Source organism: Oncorhynchus nerka, linkage group LG8 (genome assembly GCF_034236695.1).
Source record: "Oncorhynchus nerka isolate Pitt River linkage group LG8, Oner_Uvic_2.0, whole genome shotgun sequence".
Lineage (NCBI taxonomy): Eukaryota > Metazoa > Chordata > Actinopteri > Salmoniformes > Salmonidae > Oncorhynchus > Oncorhynchus nerka.
In genome coordinates, this window is record NC_088403.1 from 31,271,776 (window position 1) to 31,298,705 (window position 26,930).

General features: G+C 45.7%; 1 protein-coding gene across 7 annotated transcripts in view; it reads right to left on the reverse strand.

Moving 5' to 3' along the window:
- LOC115133129 (signal peptide, CUB and EGF-like domain-containing protein 1) overlaps positions 1 to 26,930 on the reverse strand; it is a 160,949-nt gene that overhangs the window by 124,417 nt on the left and 9,602 nt on the right. For all 7 annotated transcript variants that reach the window (XM_029666047.2, XM_029666046.2, XM_029666044.2 and 4 more), the window contains exons 3-4: positions 21,575 to 21,700; positions 654 to 788 (exon numbers count right to left, since the gene is read on the reverse strand). In XM_029666047.2, coding sequence (XP_029521907.1) covers positions 654 to 788; positions 21,575 to 21,700 — 261 coding nt within the window. The remainder of the gene's footprint in view (positions 1 to 653; positions 789 to 21,574; positions 21,701 to 26,930) is intronic.

Sequence of the window (26,930 nt, forward strand, 5' to 3'; positions counted from 1 at the left end):
AATATGTATTTTTAAAACTTGTAAAAATGAAACATGTATGGAAACAGGTGAATTAACATTCCTCAGTTAGCAGGCTCAAGCAAGCTAAACCCCACAAGGTAGCAAAAACTAACTAGCAGAAATTGTTAACAAGTTAGAAATGATTTAAACACACTTTGCTGTAGGCTACTATTTACTAGTTTAAAAAAAGAATGTATGTCATATAAAATATATTCATCCCACCCAGTAATGTAATCAAAACTTACCAGAAAGCATGTAGTCCTTGGCTCAGACTGTGTAGTAGTGTGGGCTCAATAGCATCTCATTAGTGAGCAAGATCTTGAGAATCAGAAGAGTGCACTGCACATGTGATGGAAGAATGCACTGTGCATGCAGAGGGTTGCAATTCCATTGAATTAGGGATAGTTTAACCAAAATATGACCCAAGACCTAGAATTGCCTTGTGTATCCCACAAAAAAATGTTCACTGTTATAAGCTAACTTTTGTTGACAAATTTAATTTCAGAAATGTACCGGAAAGTTTCCGACCCTTTGCAAACCTAGCGGACGCCTTCGCATTTGACCCCCCCAACCTCTAACCCGAATTTTGTAGCGATGTCACGGGTCATGTCCAGTCTCTACACACACACACACACACACACTTGTCCACTCACCGTCGGAGCGGTGGATGCAGGTATGCTGGTTGTCGCTGAGGAAGAAGCCTTGCTTGCACATACACTCGTAGCTTCCCATGGTGTTCACACACACCTGCTGGCATCCTCCGTTGTTGTCCATGCACTCATCCACGTCTGAGAGAGAGAGAGAGAGAGAGAGAGAGAGATCGGGGGGAGAGAAAACTACCAGTCAGGCAAAGACATAGACTTCCTTAAGGGCGGGATGCTTGCTTGGCTTGACAAAAAAGTCCCAAGCCTCTCAGTCGTAGACCAGGTAGGCATTTGTGCCTGTGTTTATTGAGGAAAGATTGTCCTTCTCTTTCTTCTTTCTGAAGGCCTATTGAAGTCTGGTGAGGGTGAGGAGATGTGGGGATGACACCAGAGGCAAGAATGATAGCCTGTGGACACTACCCAGACAGGACAGAGCAGAGCTGAGCAGGGCTCTTTTTAGCCACTGCCTGGTACAGTAAGACTAAGTCAAAGGTATTGAATATGAGAGAGGGAGAGAGAGAGAGAGAGAGAGAGAGTGATATGGAGAGAGAGAGAGATATGGAGAGAGAGATGGAAACAGGCGTGGAGACTCCTCTGGAACACCTAGAGGCTGCTGCTATTCGAGAGAGAGAGAGAGAGAGAGAGAGAGAGAGAGAGAGAGAGAGAGTGATATGGAGAGAGAGAGAGATATGGAGAGAGAGATGGAAACAGGCGTGGAGACTCCTCTGGAACACCTAGAGGCTGCTGCTATTCGAGAGAGAGAGAGAGAGAGAGAGAGAGAGAGAGAGACAAATAGAGCTAGAGGGAGAGAGAGAGAGAGAGAGAGAGAGAGAGAGAGAGAGAGAGAGAGAGAGAGAGAGAGAGAACAGAGCTAGAGGGAGGGAGAGAGAGAGAGAAAGAAAGAAATACAGAGCTAGAGAGAGTGAGAGGGAGAGAGAGAAAGAAATACAGAGCAAGAGAGAGAGTGGGAGGGTGAGAGAGAAAGAGACAGGCAGAAAGAGAGCGAGAGAGAGGTAGAAAGAGAGTGAGCGAGAGAGAGAGAGCGCGAGAGGTAGAGAGAGAGAGAGAGAGAGTGCATGTAACGGCTGGTGTGAGTGTGTGTTTATGGAGCCCTGTTGTGCTGTTGAAAGCCCAGTAAATCACCAGTGGGGCATTAGAGGGAGTGTTAGTTAGAAACCTATAACATCCTCCAATGAGATTAACAGGGATCAAACAGGGCTGGGCTGCTACTGTAGACAGACAGACAGGCAGACAGGCAGGCAGACAGGCAGGCAGACAGGCAGACAGACAGACAGACAGAGAGTGTGTGCCTGCATGTGTGCGTTAACTGGTCCGTGATTAAGCACAAGGCAGTGCGTGCTGTGTTTAGTCTGGTGGTTGTTCAGATGTGTTTGTGTGTTTCGAGCCGGTAGCCAGGCGGCACGGACGCACGCACACTGATGATGTCACAGAGGAGACGGAGAACTGGACCCACAGTTCAGAACAACACTGTCTGTCTCTCTGGCCACAACCTCTGTTCCATCCTCCTTACAAACACATCTGACAGGCGGTCTAAATACCAACCTTATTACCTACACAGTGCACTACTTTTGACCTGGGAATAGGGTGCCATGTCAGACGTGGACCAAAACTCTTCCACTTACTCCAGTGCAACAACTGGCCCGTGTTTATTTAACCCCGGCACTCGGTGGTAGTGGAGGACAGTAATTGGCTCCATCCGTCATCCATCACAAACGGCTAAGTGAAATGAAAGAGGAGCGGCGTAACCATTTCCCCTTGTGATTAGAGTGCAGGTCTTTACAGGGAGGAAATGAGAGGAAAAGGCTCTGGTTGGGCAGACAGTGCTAAGCGCTATGGCAGCGTGGAGCCGGGAGACTCTGTCTCTCTAATCTCATCTAGTCAGGTCTGCTTCTCTGTGATCTGAGATGGAGCAACCACCCGGCCGGCCGTCTGTCTCTGTCTGCCTGTCTCACCCTCTCATAAACGACCAAGATCAGGGTGAAAGGGCATCAAACAAGACCTGAACCCTGGTTTACTTTCAGAACTCCAGTCCAGGGAGCTACAGTACACTACACTGCTCCTGGTGCCAGGGAGGGGACATACAGTACTGGACTGACTGCACAGTGTCACCTGTCTGTCTGTCTGTCTGTCTGTCTGTCTGTCTGTCTGTCTGTCTGTCTGTCTGTCTGTCTGTCAACCTGTCTTTGCACATGACATGGCCTCCTCAGCGCCCTCAACCACAGGGTCATCAGAACTATGGTCCTTCCCTTTGTCCTGGTCAGGTCACCTGGTCATGTAAAACTCCTGTCCTGGTCGGGTCACCTGGTCATGTAAAACTCCTGTCCTGGTCAGGTCACCTGGTCATGTAAAACTCCTGTCCTGGTCGGGTCACCTGGTCATGTAAAACTCCTGTCCTGGTCAGGTCACCTGGTCATGTAAAACTCCTGTCCTGGTCGGGTCACCTGGTCATGTAAAACTCCTGTCCTGGTCGGGTTACCTGGTCATGTAAAACTCCTGTCCTGGTCAGGTCACCTGGTCATGTAAAACTCCTGTCCTGGTCGGGTTACCTGGTCATGTAAAACTCTTGTCCTGGTCAGGTCACGGGGTTATGTAAAACTCCTGCCCCAAATCATGAGTGTTCAGGGGTGATCAGGGCCTGTTTGTCAAGGAGATCAAGAGAGCTTGCTGTCTGTGTACCACGGCCTGTCTGTCTGTCTGTGGAGACAGAGGTTAGAGGTTGTGTATATTTTGATGGCACTGAGTTAGTCAGAGAGCTTTACAGCTCTGAGTGGCATGTAGGATGGTCTTCATACCAGGCTGTAAAGGGCTGTACGATTATCACTTCTGGACCACTGTAGAACTCACAATGGAGGAGCACTGGACCTGGTGCTCCTAATTTACAGACTGAGTCTGCTGACAGCCAGGTCAGTCCAGGCTTAATACACCCAGACCAGCCCTTAATACACCCAGACCAGACCTTAATACACCCAGACCAGACCTTAATACACCCAGACCAGACCGTAATACACCCGGACCAGACCTCAATACACCCGGACCAGACCGTAATACACCCGGACCAGACCGTAATACACCCGGACCAGACCTTAATACACCCAGACCAGACCTTAATACACCCAGACCAGACCTCAATACACCCGGACCAGACCTTAATACACCCAGACCAGACCTCAATACACCCAGACCAGACCTTAATACACCCAGACCAGACCTTAATACACCCAGACCAGAACTTAATACACCCAGACCAGACCGTAATACACCTAGACCAGACCGTAATACACCCAGACCAGACCTTAATACACCCAGACCAGACCTGTGATTCTGTGTCACACCGCCTGAAATAGAAAGCCCCCACATCCTCTCTACCTCTTCCTGGGGTGGAGGACTTTATTGACTCCTATTTATTTTTCTCCCTCTGTCTCTCCTTCTCTCTGTCTGGGACCCAGGTCTGAGTTCCGGACATATCTCCGTGGGGGTTAGGGTCTGCTTTTATTTGAGTGACAGTCTCTCCCGTCTGAGCATTTAGGCAGTCGGCTTGTTAAGTCCCAGTGGAGATGACAGAGGCCTTCAGGCCTTGTTAACCGTTAGCGGGGAGAGGAAAGTGCTTACTGTCATGCTAACACAGGGAGGGAGAGGGGAGAGGAGGGGAGGGAGAGGGGAGAGGAGGGGAGGGAGAGGGGAGAGGAGGGGAGGGAGAGGGGAGGGGAGATGAGGAGAAGGGTCTTGTGTGGTGTGTGTTTTATCTATGCACACATGTTCCAGTGTAAAGCAGTGAACTCCATTTACATTTGATCTGTCTGCATGCCTTTGTGCCTGTCTGACAAAAATATAGGCCTACTGCATATATTGTTCAGGTGCCTAATAAACCTTTAATATAGTGTTTTATTGTTAGGTACTGTACATATACAGTTTAAGTCATTAAAACTCGTTTTTTCAACCACTCCACAAATTTCTTGTTAACAAACTATAGTTTTGGCAAGTCGGTTAGGACATCTACTTTGTGCATGACACAAGTCATTTTTCCAACAATTGTTTACAGACAGATTATTTCACTTATAATTCACTGTATCACAATCCCAGTGGGCCAGAAGTTTACATACACTAAGTTGACTGTGCCTTTAAACAGCTTGGAAAATTCAAAGAAAATGATGTCATGGCTTTAGATGCTTCTGATAGACTCATTGACATCATTTGAGTTAATTAGAGATGTACCTGTGGATGTATTTCAAGGCCTACCTTCCAACTCAGTGCCTCTTTGCTTGACATCATGGGAAAATCAAATGAAATCAGCCAAGACCTCAGAAGAAAATAGTAGACCTCTACAAGTTTGGTTCATGCTTGGGAGCAATTTCCAAATGCCTGAAGGTACCACGTTCATCTGTACAAACAATAGTACGCAAGTATAAATACCATGGGACCACGCAGTCGTCATACCGCTCAGGAAGGAGACATGTTCTGTCTCCTAGAGATGAACGTACTTACGAAAAGTGCAAATCAATCCCAGAACAACAGCAAAGGATCTTGTGAAGATGCTGGAGGAAACAGGTACAAAAGTATCTATATCCACAGTAAAACTAGTCCTATATTGACATAACCTGAAAGGCCGCTCAGCAAGGAAGAAGCCACTGCTCCAAAATCGCCATAAAAAGCCAGACTACGGTTTACAACTGCACATGGGGACAAAGATTGTACTTTTTGGAGAAAAGTCCTCTGGTCTGATGAAACATAAATTTAACTGTTTAGCCATAATGACCATCGTTATGTTCGGAGGAAAAAGGGGGAGGCTTGCAAGCCGAAGAACACCATCCCATCCATGAAGCACGGGGGTGGCAGCATCATGTTATGGGGTGCCTTGCTGCAGGAGGGACAGGTGCACTTCACAAAATAGATGGTATCACAAAATAGATGGTCTCATGAGGGAGGAAAATTATGTGGATATATTGAAGCAACATCTTAAGACATCAGTCAGGAAGTTAAAGCTTGGTTGCAAATGAGTCTTCCAAATGGACAATGACCCCAAGCATACTTCCAAAGTTGTGGCAAATGGCTTAAGGACAACAAAGTCAAGGTATTGGAGTGGCCATCACAAAGCCCTGACCTCATCCTAGTGGGCAGAACTGAAAAAGCGTGTGCGAGCAAGAAGGCCGACAAACATGACTCAGTTACACCAGCTCTGTCAGGAGGAATGGGCCAAAATTCACCCAGCTTATTGTGGGAAGCTTGTGGAAGGCTACCTGAAACGTTTGACCCAAGTTAAACAATTTAAAGGCAATGCTACCAAGTACTAATTGAGTGTATGCAAACTTTTGACCCACTGGGAATGTGATGAAAGAAATAAAAGCTGAAATAAATCATTCTCTCTACTATTATTCTGACATTTCACATTCTTAAAATAAAGTGGTGATCCTAACTGACCTAAGACAGGGAATTGTTACTAGGATTAAATGTCAGGAATTGTGAAAAACTGAGTTTAAATGTACTTGACTAAGGTGTATGTAAACCTCTGACTCCCTACCCCAGGGGAGCTTTGTCTCCCCTTCCCTCCCTCCCTACCCCATCTCTCCCTTGATGGTCTCTCACGGCAGGTAGCCTAGTGGTTAGAGTGTTGGACTGACAAGGTAAAAATCTGTTCTTCTGCCCCTGAACAAGGCAGTTAACCCACTGTTCCTAGGCCGTCATTGTAAATAAGAATGTGTTCTTACCTGACTTGCCCAGTTACATAAAGGTAACATCCTCTGACCTCTATTGCTGTTTTCACCTGCCAATGTATCTGTGAGTGTCTCAAAAGGCTGTAGAGTCTCAGGAGAGCAGAGGGCCTTCTAAAACATGGAACAAAACCAGCGGTGCCAGTGTTTCAACTGCTCAATGGCTTCAGCCAGAGCCTTCAACTCCTCCAGCTACAGTCCCACGTCCTCTGGTCCCAGCTGATTAGGAGAGAGGGACCAGCGGGACTGATGGGAAAATGACAAATAAAGATGGAGTCTGTTTCATCGGAAGTGATAGATTCATACGTGAGGGAGGACCTAAAATGGCTGACTTAGGATAACACACCGTGTTTAGCTGAGCAGCTCTCTCAAGCCTCCACTGTAGAGAGACATGTCACAGTGAGGCTGCAGGGTGAAACAGCATCTGTTCAGAGCTCTACCAAGCAGATGCCCTCTGCAGCATCCACCTCCCACAAGCCAACACAATCCATCATCTAACATCCAATATACATTTCTCTACACAAAATATCCCATGACACACCTCACTACTCTCCTACTCCCAGTCCCATTCACTTTGCACTAAGCCATACAGGCAAACCTCACCACTGTCCTGAGCCAAAATACACAGCCTTCTCGAGCAAAGGCCTGCACTACAATCTGGAGCTGATCTCTTAGAAGACCCCGATTGAAGTTGAAAGTGCTTTCTCATCTCCATTTAGACAGTGGGGTAAAGTACTTAAGTAAAAAATACTTCCAAGCACTTAGGTGTTTTTTTTTAGGTATCTGTACTTTACAAATTATATTTTTGACAACTTTTACTTTTACTTCACTACATTACTAAAGAAAACAATGTATTTTTTTTACTCCATAAAGTTTCCCTGACACCCAAAAGTAATTGTTACATTTCTAATGCTTAGTAGGACAGGAAAATGGTCCAATTCACACATTTATCAAAAGAACATCCCTGGTCATCCCGACTGTCTCTGGTCAGGCGGACTCACTGAAAACAAATGCTTTGTTTGTAAATTATGTCTGAGTGTTGGCTATCAGTAAATTTAAAAAACAAGAAAATAGTGCCGTCTGGTTTGTGAAGGAATGTGAAATGATTTATATTTGTACTTTTGATACTCAAGTATATTTTAGCAATTACATTTACTTTTGATACTTAAGTATATTTAAAACCAAATACTTTTCGACTTTTATTCAAGTAGTATTTTACTGGGTGACTTTCACTTTTACTTGAGTCATTTTCTATTAAGGTATCTTTACTTTTACTCAAGTATGACAATTGGGTACTTTTTCCACCACTGCCTATAGACGAAACTAAACAGATGACATCAATATGACAGAGGCTTTTACTTTAGATTAATACAAAGAGATACAGAGAAGAGAGAGATCAGAGACAGAGGGAGAGAGTGTGTGTGAGAGAGAGAGAGAGAGAGAGACAGAGGGAGAGAGTGTGTGTGTGAGAGAGAGAGAGACAGAGGGAGAGAGTGTGTGTGTGAGAGAGAGAGAGAGACAGAGGGAGAGGGAGAGAGTGTGTGTGAGAGAGAGAGAGAGACAGAGGGAGAGAGTGTGTGTGTGAGAGAGAGAGAGAGAGAGACAGAGACAGAGGGAGAGGGAGAGAGTGTGTGTGAGAGAGAGAGAGAGACAGAGGGAGAGAGTGTGTGTGTGAGAGAGAGAGAGACAGAGGGAGAGGGAGAGGGAGAGTGTGTATGAGAGAGAGAGAGAGAGAGAGAGAGACAGAGACAGAGGGAGAGAGTATGTGTGAGAGAGAGAGAGAGAGAGACAGAGAGAGACAGAGGGAGAGAGTGTGTGAGAGAGAGAGAGAGAGAGAGAGAGAGAGAGAGAGAGAGAGAGAGAGAGAGAGAGAGGGAGAGAGTGTGTGTGTGTGTGAGAGAGAGAGAGAGAGACAGAGGGAGAGAGTGTGTGTGAGAGAGAGAGAGAGAGAGAGAGAGAGAGAGAGAGAGAGAGACAGAGACAGACAGAGGGAGGGAGAGAGTGTGTGTGTGAGAGAGAGAGAGAGAGAGAGAGAGAGAGAGGGCTGTTGAACTGTCATCTCCACATTTAATTGATCTTTGCCAACATTTAAACATAAACACTGGCAAGGCACTCTGCAAGTTTAAACTAGAGTGCCTTTGTTTTGCTTGTGTAAACTTTTATTTGGACGCGATGAGGATGTGCTTGACACAAAGGGAGAGAAGGCCGATGGGGAAAGGAGAGGAGAGGAGGGAAGGGTAGAAGAAGGGAGGTGACCAGGGTTGGAAATTAACACCAGCCACCTGTCAAATGCGGATAGATTTTGTCATTGTTGGGTAAGAATGTATATTTCACCAGGAACCCCAAAAAAATCCAAAACCCACATGTAGAAGTTGGTCGAAATGACAAGAACAGCTACTAAAGTGTGACTTTGTCCTCGTGTTCCTTGTTTTGTTCACATGCTAGGTTGTTTTTCAATGTTAGTTTGAGTTTGCTGCAATTGTCTGCTGCTAGGTCACAGTCTGAGACTTTTTTCATCACAGACAAGCCAGTGCCCAAGTTACCACGGTAACGGCTTGTCCCTTAAAGGGCCAGCTGAACTATGTCTGTCTCGCAGGTCCTAAAAATGTTATGAAATAAAGCAATTTACCCCATGACTTCTTACTAGTAATACATTAGAAACACGCTCATCCATTTTTTTTGTGTGATTTAATTTGTCTAATTATGGAGAAAAAAAATATTTGGGCAGGTAAAAAAATCTCAGTGGCTGCTAGATTTTTTTTATCTACCTACCACAGCGGCTAGAGGACCAAAATATTAACTTCCCATCCTGGAGGTGACGAGAGGAGTAAGAAAGATAAAGGGCGGAGAGGTAGACAGGAGAGGAGGGAAGATGGGAGAGAAGAGAAAGAGTGAAAAGGAGAAATAAATCAAACCATAGACTTTGAGTGGAGATGACCCTTCCCTGGGCCTCCATGTTTCACCCAGTCTCTCTCTAAAGAGATATTAGCAATAGTCTGTTGGCTAACCCTTACTCTATTCTTCCTCTTCTCCTCCCTCTCTCCACGTCTCCCCCCTTTCCTTCCTCCAATCTGTCCGTGCTGTCGTGTCAGAGTTTCAACATTCTATGCGTCTGCAGTCAGGGCCTGTCCCGCTGTGAAGCCAAGGCACTCTTGAGGTAAGACCTCGCGTAAGACTGAAAAGGACGCGTCAGACAGAAAATAAACTTGTCTGAGCCCTACAGACGTCCGTAGCAAGGCACCAAATGATCAACATATTGGTCCCAGCTGTGTCCACGGCCAAAACAAAAACAAGTCTAAATCAAAAAGGTTGAAGAGGAACTGAACAGGACTGACCTTTAATCAGAGTGCAGTGCAATTATGCAATCTTAAATCTTAGTGCCCTAAACTTGTTGACACAACATACATGGGACCATACTTCCTACACACGTTCGGTTAAGACAGACTGTTCTCTCTCTCTCTTCCCCTCTCTCTTCCCCTCTCTCTCTCTCTCTCTCTCTCTCTCTCTCTTCCCCTCTCCCTCTCCCTCTCTCTTTCTCTACATGTTCATCTTCCCTCCTGTTTCCCCCCCTCTTGTCCCTTAATTTCAAAGCAGCAAGTCTTGAGGTTTCTGGTCATCTATCATTCCGTCAGTCTACTAGAAGTAGTTGGTGTGGAGGAAAACAACAGGTGGTATTTCCTGGGGTTAACGGCCTTCAGAGTAGTGGAACAGCAGTACACCCTAACAATGAAGAATCCCACCAGTGATCCCTGATCCCCAGTCCAACCCCCTGACCCAGACCACTGGACCTGGTTGTACAGCAGCCTCACTGACGAGTAGCCAGGCTGTGGACACGGCATCACACACCTTAGAGTACCTGCAGCACGGAGATACAGGGACTGGGAAGTAACAAGGCTGTGTTAACAATCAAAACTGTTTCCAATACCATTTCTGTCTATGATTGTAGCCCCCAAGATATAACAAATCACATCAAATTGGCTTCAATTGAGTATCTTGGTTCAGCCGCCTTATAACAGTCACTTTAGGGGCCTTTGCAACACGTCTGAGTCCAAACCCAGGGGGAAGCGTTGTTGGAGCTCTGTCCTGACATCTTGTTTACTGCAGTGATGAATGAGTCAGAACACAGGAGGCGGGCAGTTACAGTAACCGGACAGACAGACCCTACATTCTCACTAGTCAGGGAATCCCATAGGGCTGAAGTCAATGAGAGTTGCCCGAGATGGCATAGCAGTTCAGACGTCTTTTGTCCTCGTCTTGTCGTGTCGTGTATATATATATATTTACAACTTTTTTCACATACATTTTATTTTTATTTTCCATCAACTCATCTTCAATACACTCTCCTGCAACCTGCCTCACCAATTGATATGTATAAATACGTATTATTTACCTCAAATCTGCAATCCTCCAAGAAGCTAGCCAGAAGCTAGCCAGAAACTCCAAGAAGCTAGCCAGAAGCTAGCCAGGAGCTAGCCAGAAGCTAGCCAGGAGCTAGCCAGAAGCTAATCAGAAGCTAGTTAGCTTCTTTACTGGCAACTCGTTAGTATTCAGCTAACCACGGTTTGTGGTCATCAGCTATCCTTTAACTCGAAAATCTATCGCCAGTTTTGTACGGCGCAGCGCGGCTCGGAACGGAACATACCGGACCGATTTCTCTCTCCATGTCCCTGGATTTCAACTGCTCTCTGGACATTCACTCCTGGATCTCACAGCTAGCTGGCTGCTATCCGTGTGTCTATCTGCTTTCGTCGATTCCGGAGCAAACATCAATTACTCCGGAGCTAGCCAGCTCCGTCAATCACTCCTGAGCTCCGTCAATCACTCCTGGGCTGCAGTCACCTATCCGGACCCGTTTTACTGCCTACGCGGAGCCCCACCGGGCCTTCACAACTGGACTGCCGACGTTATCTACCCGAAGGAGATCCGGCTGGCTCCTCCGTCGCGACGTTACCTGAACGCCCATCTGCGGCCTGCTAACCGTTAGCTGTCTTACCGGCTGCTCTCAGAATAGACAATCGGACAATTTATTTATTTTTATTATTATTATGTTTCTTCTTGGGCCTCTATAACTATATCTATTGTTTTCATTTTTTTGTTGTTGTGTGATTTGGACTAATCCCCTCTACAACACGGAACTCCACTAATCTACTGACGGAACGCAAGAGGTGGCTAACAACAGACCTCCATCCTATGCTAGCTTGCTACCGATGTCCTGGCTAGCTGTCTAAATCGCCGTGACCCCCAAACCAACCTCTCCACTCCCTGGACCCTTTTGATCACTCGACTAAGGATGCCTCTCCTTAATGTCAATATGTCTTGTCCATTGCTGTTCTGGTTAGTGTTTATTGGCTTATTTCACTGTAGAGCCTCTAGTCCTGCTCACTATACCTTATCCAACTTATTAGTTCCACCACCCACACATGCAATGACATCTCCTGGTTTCAATGATGTTTCTAGAGACAATATCTCTCTCTTCATCACTCAATACCTAGGTTTACCTCCACTGTATTCACATCCTACCATACCTTTGTCTGTACATTATACCTTGATGCTATTTTATCGCCCCAGAAACCTCCTTTTACTCTCTGTTCCAGACGTTCTAGACGACCAATTCTTATTGCTTTTAGCCGTACCCTTATTCTTCTCCTCCTATGTTCCTCTGGCGATGTAGAGGTGAATCCAGGCCCTGCAGTGCCTAGCTCCACTCCTATTCCCCAGGCGCTCTCTTTTGATGACTTCTGTAACCGTAATAGCCTTGGTTTCATGCATGTTAACATTAGAAGCCTCCTCCCTAAGTTTGTTCTTTTCACTGCTTTAGCACACTCTGCCAACCCGGATGTTCTAGCTGTGTCTGAATCCTGGCTTAGGAAGACCACCAAAAATTTAGAAATTTTAATTCCAAACTACAACATTTTCAGACAAGATAGAACTGCCAAAGGGGGCGGTGTTGCAATCTACTGCAAAGATAGCCTGCAGAGTTCTGTCCTACTATCCAGGTCTGTACCCAAACAATTTGAACTTCTACTTTTAAAAATCCACCTCTCTAAAAACAAGTCTCTCACCGTTGCCGCCTGCTATAGACCACCCTCTGCCCCCAGCTGTGCTCTGGACACCATATGTGAACTGATTGCCCCCATCTATCTTCAGAGCTCGTGCTGCTAGGCGACCTAAACTGGAACATGCTTAACACCCCAGCCATCCTACAATCTAAACTTGATGCCCTCAATCTCACACAAATTATCAATGAATCTACCAGGTACCCCCCCAAAGCCTTAAACACGGGCACCCTCATAGATATCATCCTAACCAACTTCCTCTAAATACACCTCTGCTGTCTTCAACCAAGATCTCAGCGATCACTGCCTCATTGCCTGCATCCGTAATGGGTCAGCGGTCAAACGACCTCCACTCATCACTGTAAAACGCTCCCTGAAACACTTCAGCGAGCAGGCCTTTCTAATCGACCTGGCCGGGGTGTCCTGGAAGGATATTGATCTCATCCCGTCAGTAGAGGATGCCTGGATATTTTTTAAAAATGCCTTTCTAACAATCTTAAATAAACATGCCCCATTCAAGAAAATTAGAACCAGGAACAGATATAGCCCTTGGTTCTCCCCAGACCTGACTGCCCTTAACCAACACAAAAACATCCTATGGCGTTCTGCATTAGCATCGAACAGCCCCCGTGATATGCAGCTGTTCAGGGAAGCTAGAAACCGTTATACACAGGCAGTTAGAAAAGCCAAGGCTAGCTTTTTCAAGCAGAAATTTGCTTCCTGCAACACTAACTCTAAAAAGTTCTGGGACACTGTAAAGTCCATGGAGAATAAGAACACCTCCTCCCAGCTGCCCACTGCACTGAAGATAGGAAACACTGTCACCATAATTGAGAATTTCAATAAGCATTTTTCTACGGCTGGCCATGCTTTCCACCTGGCAACTCCTACCCCGATCAACAGCACTGCACCCCCAACAGCAACTCGCCCAAGCCTTCCCCATTTCTCCTTCTCCCAAATCCATTCAGCTGAAGTTCTGAAAGAGCTGAAAAATCTGGACCCCTACAAATCAGCCAGGCTAGACAATCTGGACCCTTTCTTTCTAAAAATGATCTGCCGAAATTGTTGCCACCCCTATTACTAGCCTGTTCAACCTCTCTTTCGTGTCATCTGAGATTCCCAAAGATTGGAAAGCAGCTGCGGTCATCCCCCTCTTCAAAGGGGGGGACACTCTTGACCCAAACTGCTACAGACCTATATCTATCCTACCATGCCTTTCTAAGGTCTTCGAAAGCCAAGTCAACAAACAGATTACCGACCATTTCGAATCTCACCATACCTTCTCTGCTATGCAATCTGGTTTCAGAGCTGGTCATGGGTGCACCTCAGCCACGCTCAAGGTCCTAAACGATATCTTAACCGCCATCGATAAGAAACATTACTGTGCAGCCGTATTCATTGATCTGGCCAAGGCTTTCGACTCTGTCAACCACCACATCCTCATCGGCAGACTCGACAGCCTTGGTTTCTCAAATGATTGCCTCGCCTGGTTCACCAACTACTTCTCTGATAGAGTTCAGTGTGTCAAATCGGAGGGTCTGCTGTCCGGACCTCTGGCAGTCTCTATGGGGGTGCCACAGGGTTCAATTCATGGACCGACTCTCTTCTCTGTATACATCAATGAGGTCGCTCTTGCTGCTGGTGAATCTCTGATCGACCTCTACGCAGACGACACCATTCTGTATACTTCCGGCCCTTCTTTGGACACTGTGTTAACAACCCTCCAGGCAAGCTTCAATGCCATACAACTCTCCTTCCGTGGCCTCCAATTGCTCTTAAATACAAGTAAAACTAAATGCATGCTCTTCAACCGATCGCTACCTGCACCTACCCGCCTGTCCAACATCACTACTCTGGACGGCTCTGACTTAGAATACGTGGACAACTACAAATACTTAGGTGTCTGGTTAGACTGTAAACTCTCCTTCCAGACCCATATCAAACATCTCCAATCCAAAGTTAAATCTAGAATTGGCTTCCTATTTCGCAACAAAGCATCCTTCACTCATGCTGCCAAACATACCCTTGTAAAATTGACCATCCTACCAATCCTCGACTTTGGCGATGTCATTTACAAAATAGCCTCCAATACCCTACTCAACAAATTGGATGCAGTCTATCACAGTGCAATCCGTTTTGTCACCAAAGCCCCATATACTACCCACCATTGCGACCTGTACGCTCTCGTTGGCTGGCCCTCGCTTCATACTCGTCGCCAAACCCACTGGCTCCATGTCATCTACAAGACCCTGCTAGGTAAAGTCCCCCTTATCTCAGCTCGCTGGTCACCATAGCATCTCCCACCTGTAGCACACGCTCCAGCAGGTATATCTCTCTAGTCACCCCCAAAACCAATTCTTTCTTTGGCCGCCTCTCCTTCCAGTTCTCTGCTGCCAATGACTGGAACAAACTACAAAAATCTCTTAAATTGGAAACACTTATCTCCCTCACTAGCTTTAAGCACCAACTGTCAGAGCATCTTACAGATTACTGCACCTGTACATAGCCCACCTATAATTTAGCCCAAACAACTACCTCTTTCCCAACTGTATTTAATTTATTTATTTATTTTGCTCCTTTGCACCCCATTATTTTTATTTCTACTTTGCACATTCTTCCCTTGCAAAACTACCATTCCAGTGTTTTACTTGCTATATTGTATTTACTTTGCCACCATGGCCTTTTTTGCCTTTACCTCCCTTCTCACCTAATTTGCTCACATTGTATATAGACTTGTTTTTTTTACTGTATTATTGACTGTATGTTTGTTTTACTCCATGTGTAACTCTGTGTCGTTGTATGTGTCGAACTGCTTTGCTTTATCTTGGCCAGGTCGCAATTGTAAATGAGAACTTGTTCTCAACTTGCTTACCTGGTTAAATAAAGGTGAAATAAATAAAAATTTAAAAAGTCACGGAACACACGAGACTAATTAACAGGACCTCCAACCCAAAATCCCAGCTACTTCAACCCATGCTGCCATATGTGTCAGGCTGTGACAAGTCCCTAGAGACGCACTTTGTCTGCGACTGTGTTAACTGTCTGCCGTTGTTCCCAGACTAACCATACATTCACATGGCATTGAGTGAAAGGGTTCTTATGACTGGGAGAGACTTTATAAGAAACTCTAATGTTGTTACTGATGAGTCCTACCATTGAAGTGGACAGATTGTGATTGGTCGATGATAGATGTCCATACACAGTCATGGGGAAACCACGGCTTGGCCCCGCAAACTGTGGGTTGACGATGTGTGTCAGCTACGCATAATCATTATATAGTTGTTCCTATATCATGCCTATGTGTCGCACATGATACTATTTGTGTACAGGTAACTGCCAAAGTAAAGGAAACCCCAACATAAAGTGTCTTAATAGGGCGTTAGGCCGCCACGAGCCAGAACTGCTTCAATGCACCTTGTCATAGATTCTACAAGTGTCTGGAACTCTTTTGGAGAGATTCGGCGCCATTCTTCCTCACGAAATTCTATCATTTGGTGTTTCGTTGACGGCGGTGAAAACGCTGTCTCAGGCGCTGCTCCATAAATCCAGTGTTCAATTGGGTTGAGATCTGGTGACTGAGACGGCCGTGGTGTGTCGTTTTCATGCTCATCAAACCATTAAGTGGCCACTCTCAGGTAGCCAACATAATGGCCTGCCCAGCATGTTTAAATGACCCTAATAAAGCATGATGGGATGTTAATTAACTCAGAAACCGCACCTGTGTGAAAGCAGCTGCTTCCAATATACTTTGTATCCCTCGTTTACTCAAGTGTTTCCATTATTTTGTCAGTCACCTGTATCTCAGAGAGTTGGTGATGAGGGGTAAACACGAAAGGTGGTGATGTTAAAATATCCATGAGTCAATACGCAGGAACTCAACACTGTATATCTTCACGCCTCAAATATAGATCACCAGACCCCAAATAGTACCTCCCTGAGCCTCTCTACCTCTACCAGTGATCACACCTCAAATAAACATCCTGGACTCCAGTACAGCACCTCTACCACACCGCCACCCCTCAGCCTAAGAAATACAGCCAAATGGTAAAACCCTATTATATAACTACACACATATAATTACCGTAAACCCTGATACGGGGTGGCAGGTAGCCTAGTGGTTAGAGCATTGTGCCGGTAATCGAAAGGTTGCTGGATCGAATCCCATCCGAATGAGGTAAAAATCTGTCGTTCTACCCCTGTTCCCAGGTAGGCTGTCATTGTAAATAAGAATGTGTTCTTAATTGACTTGCCTAGTAAAATAAATAAAATACAAATGCCCATATAAAGGCAGTTTGTACCCGCATACCGCTAATTATGCGTGAGCTTTTGTAACTCTTCAGACTACCCTGAGTATCACTCCGTACCTCTACCCAACTGAAATACAGTTGTGGGCACACAAATGACAGCAGTACAGGTTTCTGTGGCAAACTATCACTGCTAGAGAGCAAGCTTTTTAGTGGCCACAACTGTACCCTCAAAATCGCCACACGCAGAGCCCACCCCAATGACCCCGTCCACGTTTCTCCCTCCAACCTGACTGTGCCAGATCCATCCATCAGATATCTTGGTGGCAATGATGCTCCTCTAATACTCCTGTGACATTTGTTACCGAGCTGCTGTCTGCCTCATACCACGTCATGGCAACACATGGCAACGCAGGCAGAGCGGGGGGGTGCTGGACTGGCTGGGAAGCTGTGAGCCTATGACAAAGCCAGGTCATGACCTCCGATGAGGGTGAAGTTTTCACGAAATAACATTTTTTAAGGAGACAGCGACCTTAGCTCTAGTCATTGTGTGTCAAACCAGGCAGGCCTCGGCATAAAAACAAGTTAACCGATGATCTCAGAGACAAAGTGAGACGGGAGGCAGAGCGCTGAAGAGCTGCTGATAGACTCTTCCTGAATGAAAGCAATTCACTAAAAGACTTGGGATTGGGCAACAAGTTGTGGAGAAGTGACGCCATTCCCGGAGCCACACCTAATGGCTCCCACTGATGTTGAGTGATTCGCCACCTCGGTGCTCTGTCAAGGAGAACTATACTGACCGCTGACAGAATGAGAGACAGAAAGAAAAGAGAAAGAGAAAGCGATGACAGATGGAGGGGAAAATTGAGAGATGAAAAGGATAGAAGAGGTGAAGAAGAGAGGACGAAGACAGACAGACAGACAGACAGACAGACAGACAGACAGACAGACAGACAGACAGACAGACAGACAGACAGACAGACAGACAGACAGACAGACAGACAGACAGGGAAGAAAAGAACGGTTGGATAGAGAGAGAGAGAGAGAGAGAAAGCGAGGAAGCTCCTGGAAGCAGCGGAGGACTCTGAGCGGTGTGCGCTGGCCCTTGGCGGTCCTGACTCTGTTCTCATCCCCATCATCATTCTGTGTTGTATTTGAGACATTCCGCAATAAAGATGTCAAATAGAGAGCAAGTCCATCGCCTCAGGGGGAATGGCTTGGACAGCCTCCAATTCACATCCACCGCCAAGATAACCAAGAGAATACAGAGGGAGAGGAGGAGGAGGCGGAGGAGAGAGAGAGAGAGAGAGAGAGAGAGAGAGAGAGAGAGAGCGAAAGAGAGAGAGAGCAAAAGAGAGAGAGAGCGAAAGAGAGAGAGCGAAAGAGAGAGCGAAAGAGAGAGAGAGCGAAAGAGAGAGAGAGCGAAAGAGAGAGAGAGCGAAAGAGAGAGAGAGAGCGAAAGAGAGAGAGAACGAAAGAGAGAGAGAGCGAAAGAGAGATAAAGAGAGAGAGAATTAGGTATGGAACCAAGAAATGAATATGAAATAAAAGCTACAAAATCACTTGTCATTGTACTTTTCATTATTTAAATGACTGATCATGATTAAGTTGCATCATAAATGTTTGATAGTGATTAAGTGTAGTCATAACCCACTGGGCACAGATGTCAATTCAACGTCTATTCCACGTCGGTTCAACGTTCATTTTGTTGAAATGACATGGAAAAGACATTGATTCAACCCATGTGTGCCTGGTGGGAAATGTCTGATTTCTCTCTTGACTGCTTTCCGATCCCTCCCTTTGAACTCTCCATCCACAGCTAATTAGTGTCTGTTTATTAAAGCTACGTCTTATCAGCATAGTCTGGTTAATGACTTTTTAACAGACATGTGGCCAATTTCCTCCACTCAGCTGTGGAGTGGCAGTGTGACGACTGGAGAACCCTCTATAACCACTCCGACACAAAGACCTGGGTTCAAATAGCACATTATTTAACTTCAAATACATTCGCTGGGCTTGATTGATCTTGCCCGGCGCAATGGAATCCATAGAATAGTCGCCAAGGTGCAAACCTTATCCATCTGGCACTCCAGGCAGACGAGAACAAACGCTGAAAGTATTTCAAAGAGTTTGAATAGTAGTTGAACCCAGGTCTGCTGACACATAGCCGGCATGTGGCCCATTGATTCCTTCCAAGTGGCCACAGACACATGCCGTAAATCTCTCTCCCTCGTGTTAATTTTCTTTAGTTCACCACAACACACACAATCCAACGAGTCCTCTGCCACCAGCCACCGACAACACAACAGCTGCAGGCACTTAAAACACATACACAGTCAGACAGACAGGCACACCCAAATTAGAGAAAACAACACCAAAACATTAGCTAGCTATCAAACAGGTTTCACGCAACTCCCCCCGTGTCTCAATCCCGCCTTGCTAAACATAAAAAACGGGCAGATTTCAAGCATTGAATTTCATCCTTGAACCTAAATAAGAGGGGAGCTTAAGTTGTTCATTTTCCCTCTGACATTTTTCCTTCCTTTGTCCATTTGCAACCGGTAACATAAACATTTGACATGCCAAGTTGAATTCTGGGAAGTCAATAGAATAACAACAGGGGTAACATTAAAGTGACATGTTTAAGAGTTCGGAATAATTACAATCCCATTGCTGTGGAGACTCCAGTGTTGTCCTGGTCCTAACAGAAGGTGGGTTAGGGTTAGGGGGAATGGGAGTGCCCTTCTCTGGTGACCTCTGTCCTCTCTGACTTGCTGCTGAAAACAAGGTAGTTTATGTTTATGGCGTTGGGGGGTGTGGGGGGAGGGGGTTTGCAGGGGAACTTGGGGCGGGAACAGAAAAGCTCGTCATCACTGAAGATTCATCAGCATCTGGGCGAACTGAATGAGGACAGAGGTCTGTTTGTGTCCAAGATGAGAGTCAGTGAGGTCAAACTCAGACTAGACCAGAGAGGACCATGTACTCAGACTAGACCAGAGAGGACCATGTACTCAGACTAGACCAGAGAGGACCATGTACTCAGACTAGACCAGAGAGGACCATGTACAAATACATCCCATCCATGTGTATGTTCAGTGGGCCATACACAGGAGGGAAGGTTTAGAAATAGTGGAAGTATTGCCTGAAGTTGTCCAATAAGAACACACATTCTACAGGTCGCTATCAATAAAACGTCACAATTATGTGCAGAGCGTTTGATTTAGCTGCTGGGGGGGGGCAAGAAGACCCCCAGCTCTGCTAAAACCGTTGACAACTACGTGCCGATCATGTATTTTCAGATACGTGACGGCGGCCGTAGCATACCCATTTGGCATGTAGCTAGCTAGCTAGCAAACGTGTCATTTAGTTTGCTTCATCAGAGATTAGGCTTTTGGAAAGAATCTTAAACATCGGCAAGGCCTCGCCCTGGTCAAGCTGTCAGTCTGACTACTGTCGTCACCTCTTAGACGACGAGCAAATATAGCCATCTAGTTTGTCCCCTGAAGTTTAGCTCGTTAACAGGCCATGTTGACGTGATCTGTTATTAGCTAGTTAGCCAATTTGACTTGGTCCATCAATCACTGTAGCCTATCATGTCTGTCAGCAGCAATCATGTACGACGATGTTTATGCCAACTGTACAACGTTTCCACCGGTTGCTTGCAAAGTAAACATTATCAGCTCACAGTACAACGGCAAATGCGCCCTCTGCTTCTTGACATGTAGAGCCCACAAAGGATGGGGAAATGAACCTAAACCACTCGTACCCGGCAGGTATGGTTCACTTTCATTTGATGTCCCTCGAATATCCAATGAATGGTGGCCAATAAAAAAGCGATCATGAAAAGCGTGCATAATCAGAAATGATCTAACTGCGGCCTTCAAGAGGTGTGGTTGATATTACAACCAAATAGTTCACATTTATTTAACAGTCCCTTGAAAACGGAAGGCAGTTGTCAATGCTTTTAGTGGAGCTGGGGGGGGGTCTCCTTGCGCTCCGTCAGGCAAATCGAAACGCCCTGTACCATATCATTAGGTTTTATTGATAACGACCTATTTGTTCCGTTTCCAAGAGTTTTTTGTTCAGTGCCTACTGAACACGACCCAGGACTCGTCTCTCAGTCAGACCCAATCAGCGGTCCTAAAGTAAATCACGTGAGACTCACACTGTAACGTCATAGTCCTGAAACGTCCCCAGGAGAATCTAACTCAGACATTCCTGACTACACCTAATGGCATGTTCCTCTCCCCCCTCCTCCTCCCTCCCTCCCTCCCTGGCTTCCCAGAATCAGACATAATGCCTACAAATGCCAAAACATGTCCCACCAAATATGTTTGGGTTGCGGGCAAGGGCATCCAAACTACACATTTTGATTTTGCTTGCGTCAATCAGCGGGGCGGGGAGCGAAAAGACGAAATGTGTCTAAGCACATCCAAGCAGAACCGGCATGTTGCAGGAGGAGCAGAAACACATTTGTCTGCCTGACACTAAGTCAATAAGAGAAGGCCGAGACTAAATGAACTGGATCTGTCCGCTAGTGCACATTGCAGATGCCCCAGACAGATATCGGTTGGAGATATCTAGCTGAGGAAGAGAAGAACTCTTCAACCCTGAGCGCCCTCCCAAAACAAAACCCAAAGAATGAAATGAGGATAAAATGTCCCCCAAAACGATGACAGAGACACTCTCTGGAGAACGAAGGGAGCTGAGAGCCAGACAGACAAACCTCGTAGCAGATAGAGTGCACAGTACATGCACACACACACACACACACACACACACACACACACACACACACAGGGAAAGATCCAGAAGATAGCACAGTCTCATACAAACATAAATGACAGACTTGGATAGGTTGCACTTTGAGTTTAAAAGGGGGTTCAGGAGGACTGCACACTCACCCAGACAGTTGTGTCCGTCGTGGGCCAACATGAATCCGTCGTAGCAGGTGCACCTGTAGTTGCCCGGGATGTTGATACACTCGTGGACACAGCCTCCGTTGTACTCATTCTCACACTCGTCCATGTCTGAAACGGAGAGTCATAGAAGACCAATGAGAAGGGTGGAGAGGAATTACTGTCACCACTGAACAAATGGATGGAAAGAGAGGAAGGTGGAAAGGTAGAATGGATGGTAGGGGATTGGGGGACAGAGATGAACAGTATGGAGCGTCATTGAGATGGGTGTTGGGGTACAAAAGGAGGGGCATATGGAGAGTGTAGAGGTCAGAGGTCAGGGTTGGAGATAAAAGGCAGTCCACCGGTACAGCTTATGGTGACTGCATACATACTAGGGATAAGACTGGGGTGTTTGGGGGTACAAGAGTCCAGAGGGGCATACGGAGAGTGTCTCGCCATGTTTATTCGTTGACTATGTTCCCCCTTCATGCTGAGCCAGCGGAGGAGTCTTTCACAGGAGCCACTCACAAGTGGTTGCCATGCAGACTGAGCCACTAAAACAAACAGTCCCCCCTCCGTGTGAACGCCAGGGGAGGCAAGCAGACCGATGGCCAGACCCCAACCCCAAATCCTCTCCTTCTCTCCGTCTATCGTCCTCCTCCACTCCAGATGGGCCCGAGCAGGTATCTGGTTAGTGTTCAACTCCTGTATTACTCCCTCTGTCTCTGTCTCACTCGCCAACCTGGCCAAGACGCCGACTCTCACTCCCTCAGTCTGTCTGTCTTTCTGTCTGTGCATCCCTTTCACCTTTTCTCTTGTTTCTCCCCCTCTCTAAAGTACCTTTCTCGCACTCTTCTATCTCACTTCTTTCTCTGTTCTTTCTTCCCACTCTCTTTCTCTCTCTCCCTCTATTTGTTTCCTATTCCCTTTACCTATTCTGTCTGTCTCAGACACTGGCACACAACATTAGTAGCCTGTCTGTGTCCCACACACACACACACACACACACGCACGCACGCGCGCACGCATACACACACACACACACACGTGCACACACACACACACACACACATGTGCACACACACACACACACACACGTGCACACACACACACACACACACGTGCACACACACACACACACACACATGTGCACACACACACACACACACACACACATGTGCACACACACACACACACGTGCACACACACACACACACACACGTGCACACACACACACACACACACACACACACTGTCCTGTCTCTGCCAATCGCAAGGTGGGCTATGTTAGTTCTGGTTCTGTCAGCCACAAACAGATTTTAGCACTAGTCTCTCTAGTCTCTCTCCACCTCCTACATCCCGTGGACTGGACAGAACCCAGTCCTGGGGGCTGCGTCCCAAATAGCACCCTTTTCCCTTTAGGGCTCTGGTCAAAAGCAGTGCACTGTATAGGGAATAGGGTGCCATTCGGGACACAGCCCTGGACACTGCACAGCACACCACCGGTACAACGCCAACACACTGAAATATTCCACTGTCGGTCTGCTCACGCAGACCTCTCACCCACCAGACAGCTCATTGTCATCAGGATAGAACACACAGTGTCTTGGTTAAAAGCTATTTTGATGTTTCTGTATATCTACAATAGAAGCTTAGCCTAATCTACTTTTAAGTTGAAAAACGGATCTACAATATAGAATAGACACCGCCAACACATCTTGGTCGAAATGCTTGAAATAGAGAAGAAATCTGATCTAAAAGTGTTTTTCCTGAGGCATTCCAGTCAGTTAAAACCAATCAAGATAAAAGTTAAATAAATAACTGGGACAGACATTCTTTCCTTTAGAGATGCTCTGGCACCTGCCATGTTTACAGAGCAGGCAATTACACTGGCCTAACATGCATTCTAATCCACTGTTTGTTTTCGACTCTCTTTCCCACACGAACAAAAGAACGGTATGGCCTTTCTGCACTTTAAAGACAGAGACTGGGCCCTGGCTGGTGTACACAAACTGGTCCCAGTCATCAGTGGCTCATCCCAGAGGCATATGAAACCAATTAGGGAGCGCTGAAATGAGAGGGCTGCTGGGTAATGACTGTTTTTGTCGGAGTGTTTGGACGAACGCCTCTCCCTGCACCAGCAGACGTGATGCCAAGGCACCCCTTTACATGCTCTGCATAGCACCCTGAGACCCTCCAATGGAAAGCAGAGGTGTGGAAATACAGGAGAATCAGAGGAACATCAGTCTTTGTACTAGAGAGAAGACGTGGAGGAGGATGTATAGACAGGAGAAATAGCAGGTAGATACAGTTCATTCAGAAAGTATTACCTTACAGCCTTATTCTGAAATTGATTAAATCATTTGATTCCCTCATCAATCTACACACAATATCCCAAAATGCTAAAACAAAACCAGGATTTTAGATAAATTAATTCAATAATTCAAATAAGTTAAATTCCGGGCTCTGGCTGGACCACTCAAGGACATTCAGAGACTTCTCCCAAAGCCACTTCTGCGTTGTCTTGGCTGTGTGCTTAGGGTTGTTGTCCTGCTGGAAGGAGAACTGTCGCCCCAATATGAGGTCCTCAGGACTCTGGAGCAGGTTTTCATCAAAGATCTCTCTGTACTTTGCGCCGTTCATCTTTCCCTCGATTTCCAGTCTATCACCCAACGACGTTACTACAACGTATCCAATTGCCCTTTGTTCCTCAGTCTTCCTGCTCTTTCACTCAAACCCAGCCCCTTTTCTTTTGTGTAACAAGCTGTCATATCTGTTCTGCCCGCTAGGGATGTTTTCCTTTATGACGTAATTTGTAATCAAGTTATGATTAATTATGTGTATGTGTAATTCTGTGTGATTAGTTAGGTATTTAGTAAACAAATAATTAAACCCAATTTTGTATTGCTGATTCAACTTGTTAGTCAGGGTTCGTGAAGATAACCAAGAATTTACAACTTTCAGATGAGACTGAATTAAGGTGACGATTAATATTGACTGCTATTGATGTAAAATATTACTAGGTCTTTAAGAGTTTATTCGGAAGATAACAGCTCTATAAATGTTATTTCGTGGTGCCCTGACTCTCTTGTTAATTACATTTACATGATTAGCTCAATCAGGTAATATTAATTACGGAGAAATTATTTTATAGAATAGCATGTCATATCACTTAGTCCGGCATAGCCAAAGACACGACACCCCATACCATGATGCTGCCACCACCATGCTTCACCGTAGGGATGGTGCAGAGGTTTGGCATTCATGCTAAAGAGTTCAATATTGGTTTCATCAGACCAGAGAATCTTGTTTCTCATGGTCTGAGAGTCCTTTTTAGGTAACTTTTGGCAAACTCCAAGCGGGCTGTCACGTGCCTTTTATTGAGGAGTGGCTTCCGTCTGTCTAAAGCTACTATAAAGGCCTGGTTGGTGGAGTGCTGCAGAGATGGTTGTCCTTCTGGAAGGTTCTCCCATCTCACAGAGGAACTCTGGAGCTCTGTCAGAGTGACCATTGGGTTCTTGGTCACCTCCAAGACCAAGGCCCTTCTCCCCCGATTGCTCAGTTTGGTTGGGTGGCCAGCTCTAGGAAGAGTCTTGGTGGTGCCAAATTTCTTCCAATTAAGAATGATGGAGGCCACTGTGTTTTGCTGGGCCTTCCCCATATCTGTGCCTTGACACAATCCTGTCTCGGAACTCTACGGGCAATTCCTTCGACCTGATGGTTTGGTATTTGCTCTGACATGCACTGTCAACTGTGGGACCTTATATACAGTTGAAGTCGGAAATGTACATACACCTTAGCCAAATACATTTAAACTCAGTTTTTCACAATTCCTGACATTTAATCATAGTAAAAATTCCCTGTCTTAGGTCAGTTAGGATCACCACTTTATTTTAAGATTGTGAAATGTTAGAATAATAGTAGGGAGAATGATTTATTTCAGCTTTTATTTCTTTCATCACATTCCCAGTGGGTCAGAAGTTTACACACACTCATTTAGTATTTGGTAGCATTGCCTTTAAATTGTTTAACTTGGGTCAAACGTTTCAGGTAGCCTTCCACAAGCTTCCCACAATAAGTTGGGTGAATTTTGTCCCATTCCTCCTGACAGAGCTGGTGTAATTGAGTCAGGTTTGTAGGCCTCCTTGCTCGCAAACACTTTTTCAGTTCTGCCCACAAATTTTCTATAGGATTGAGGTCAGGGCTTTGTGATGGCCACTCCAATACCTTGACTTTGTTGTCCTTAAGCCATTTTGCCACAACTTGGGAAGTATGCTTGGGGTCATTGTCCATTTGGAAGACCCATTTGCAACCAAGCTTCAACTTCCTGACTGATGGCTAGAGATGTAGCTTCAATATATCCACATAATTTTCCTCCCTCATGATGCCAGCTATTTTGTGAAGTGCACCAGTCCCTCTTGCAGCAAAGCACCCCCACAACATGATACTGCTACCCCCGTGCTTCACGGTTGGGATGGTGTTCTTCTGCTTGCAAGCCTCCCCCTTTTTCCTCCAAACATAACGATGGTCATTATGGCCAAATAGTTATATTTTTGTTTCATCAGGCCAGAGGACATTTCTCCAAAAAGTATGATCTTTGTCCCCATGTGCAGTTGCAAACTGTGGTCTGGCTTTTTTTATGGCGATTTTGGAGCAGTGGCTTCTTCCTTGCTGAGTGGCCTTTCAGGATATGTCAGTATAGGACTCGTTTTACTGTGGATATAGATACTTTTGTATCTGTTTCCTCCAGCATCTTCACAAGGTCCTTTGCTGTTGTTCTGGGATTGATTTGCACTTTTCGCACCAAAGTACATTCATCTCTAGAAGACAGAACACGTCTCATTCTTGAGCGGTACAACGACTGCGTGTTCCCATGGTGTTTATACTTGCATACTACTATTTGTACAGATGGACGTGGTACCTTCAGGCATTTGGAAATTGCTCCCAAGGATGAACCAGACTTGTAGAGGTCTACAAAATATGTTCTGCGGTCTTGGCTGATTTCTTTTGATTTTCCCATGATGTTAAGCAAAGAGGCAGTGAGTTTGAAGTTAGGCCTTGAAATACATTCACAGGTACACCTCCAATTGACTCAAATTATGTCAATTAGCCTATCAGAATCTTCTAAAGCCATGACATCATTTTTTTTATTTTCCAAGCTGTTTAAAGGCACAGTCAACTTAGTGTATGTACTTCTGACCCACTGGAATTGTGATACAGTGAATTATAAGTTAAATAATATGTCTGTAAACAATTGATGGAAAAATGACTTGTGTCATGCACAAAGTATTCCAAACAGACTTGCCAAAACAACAGTTTGTTAACAAGAAATTTGTGGAGTGGTTGAAAAACGAGTTTT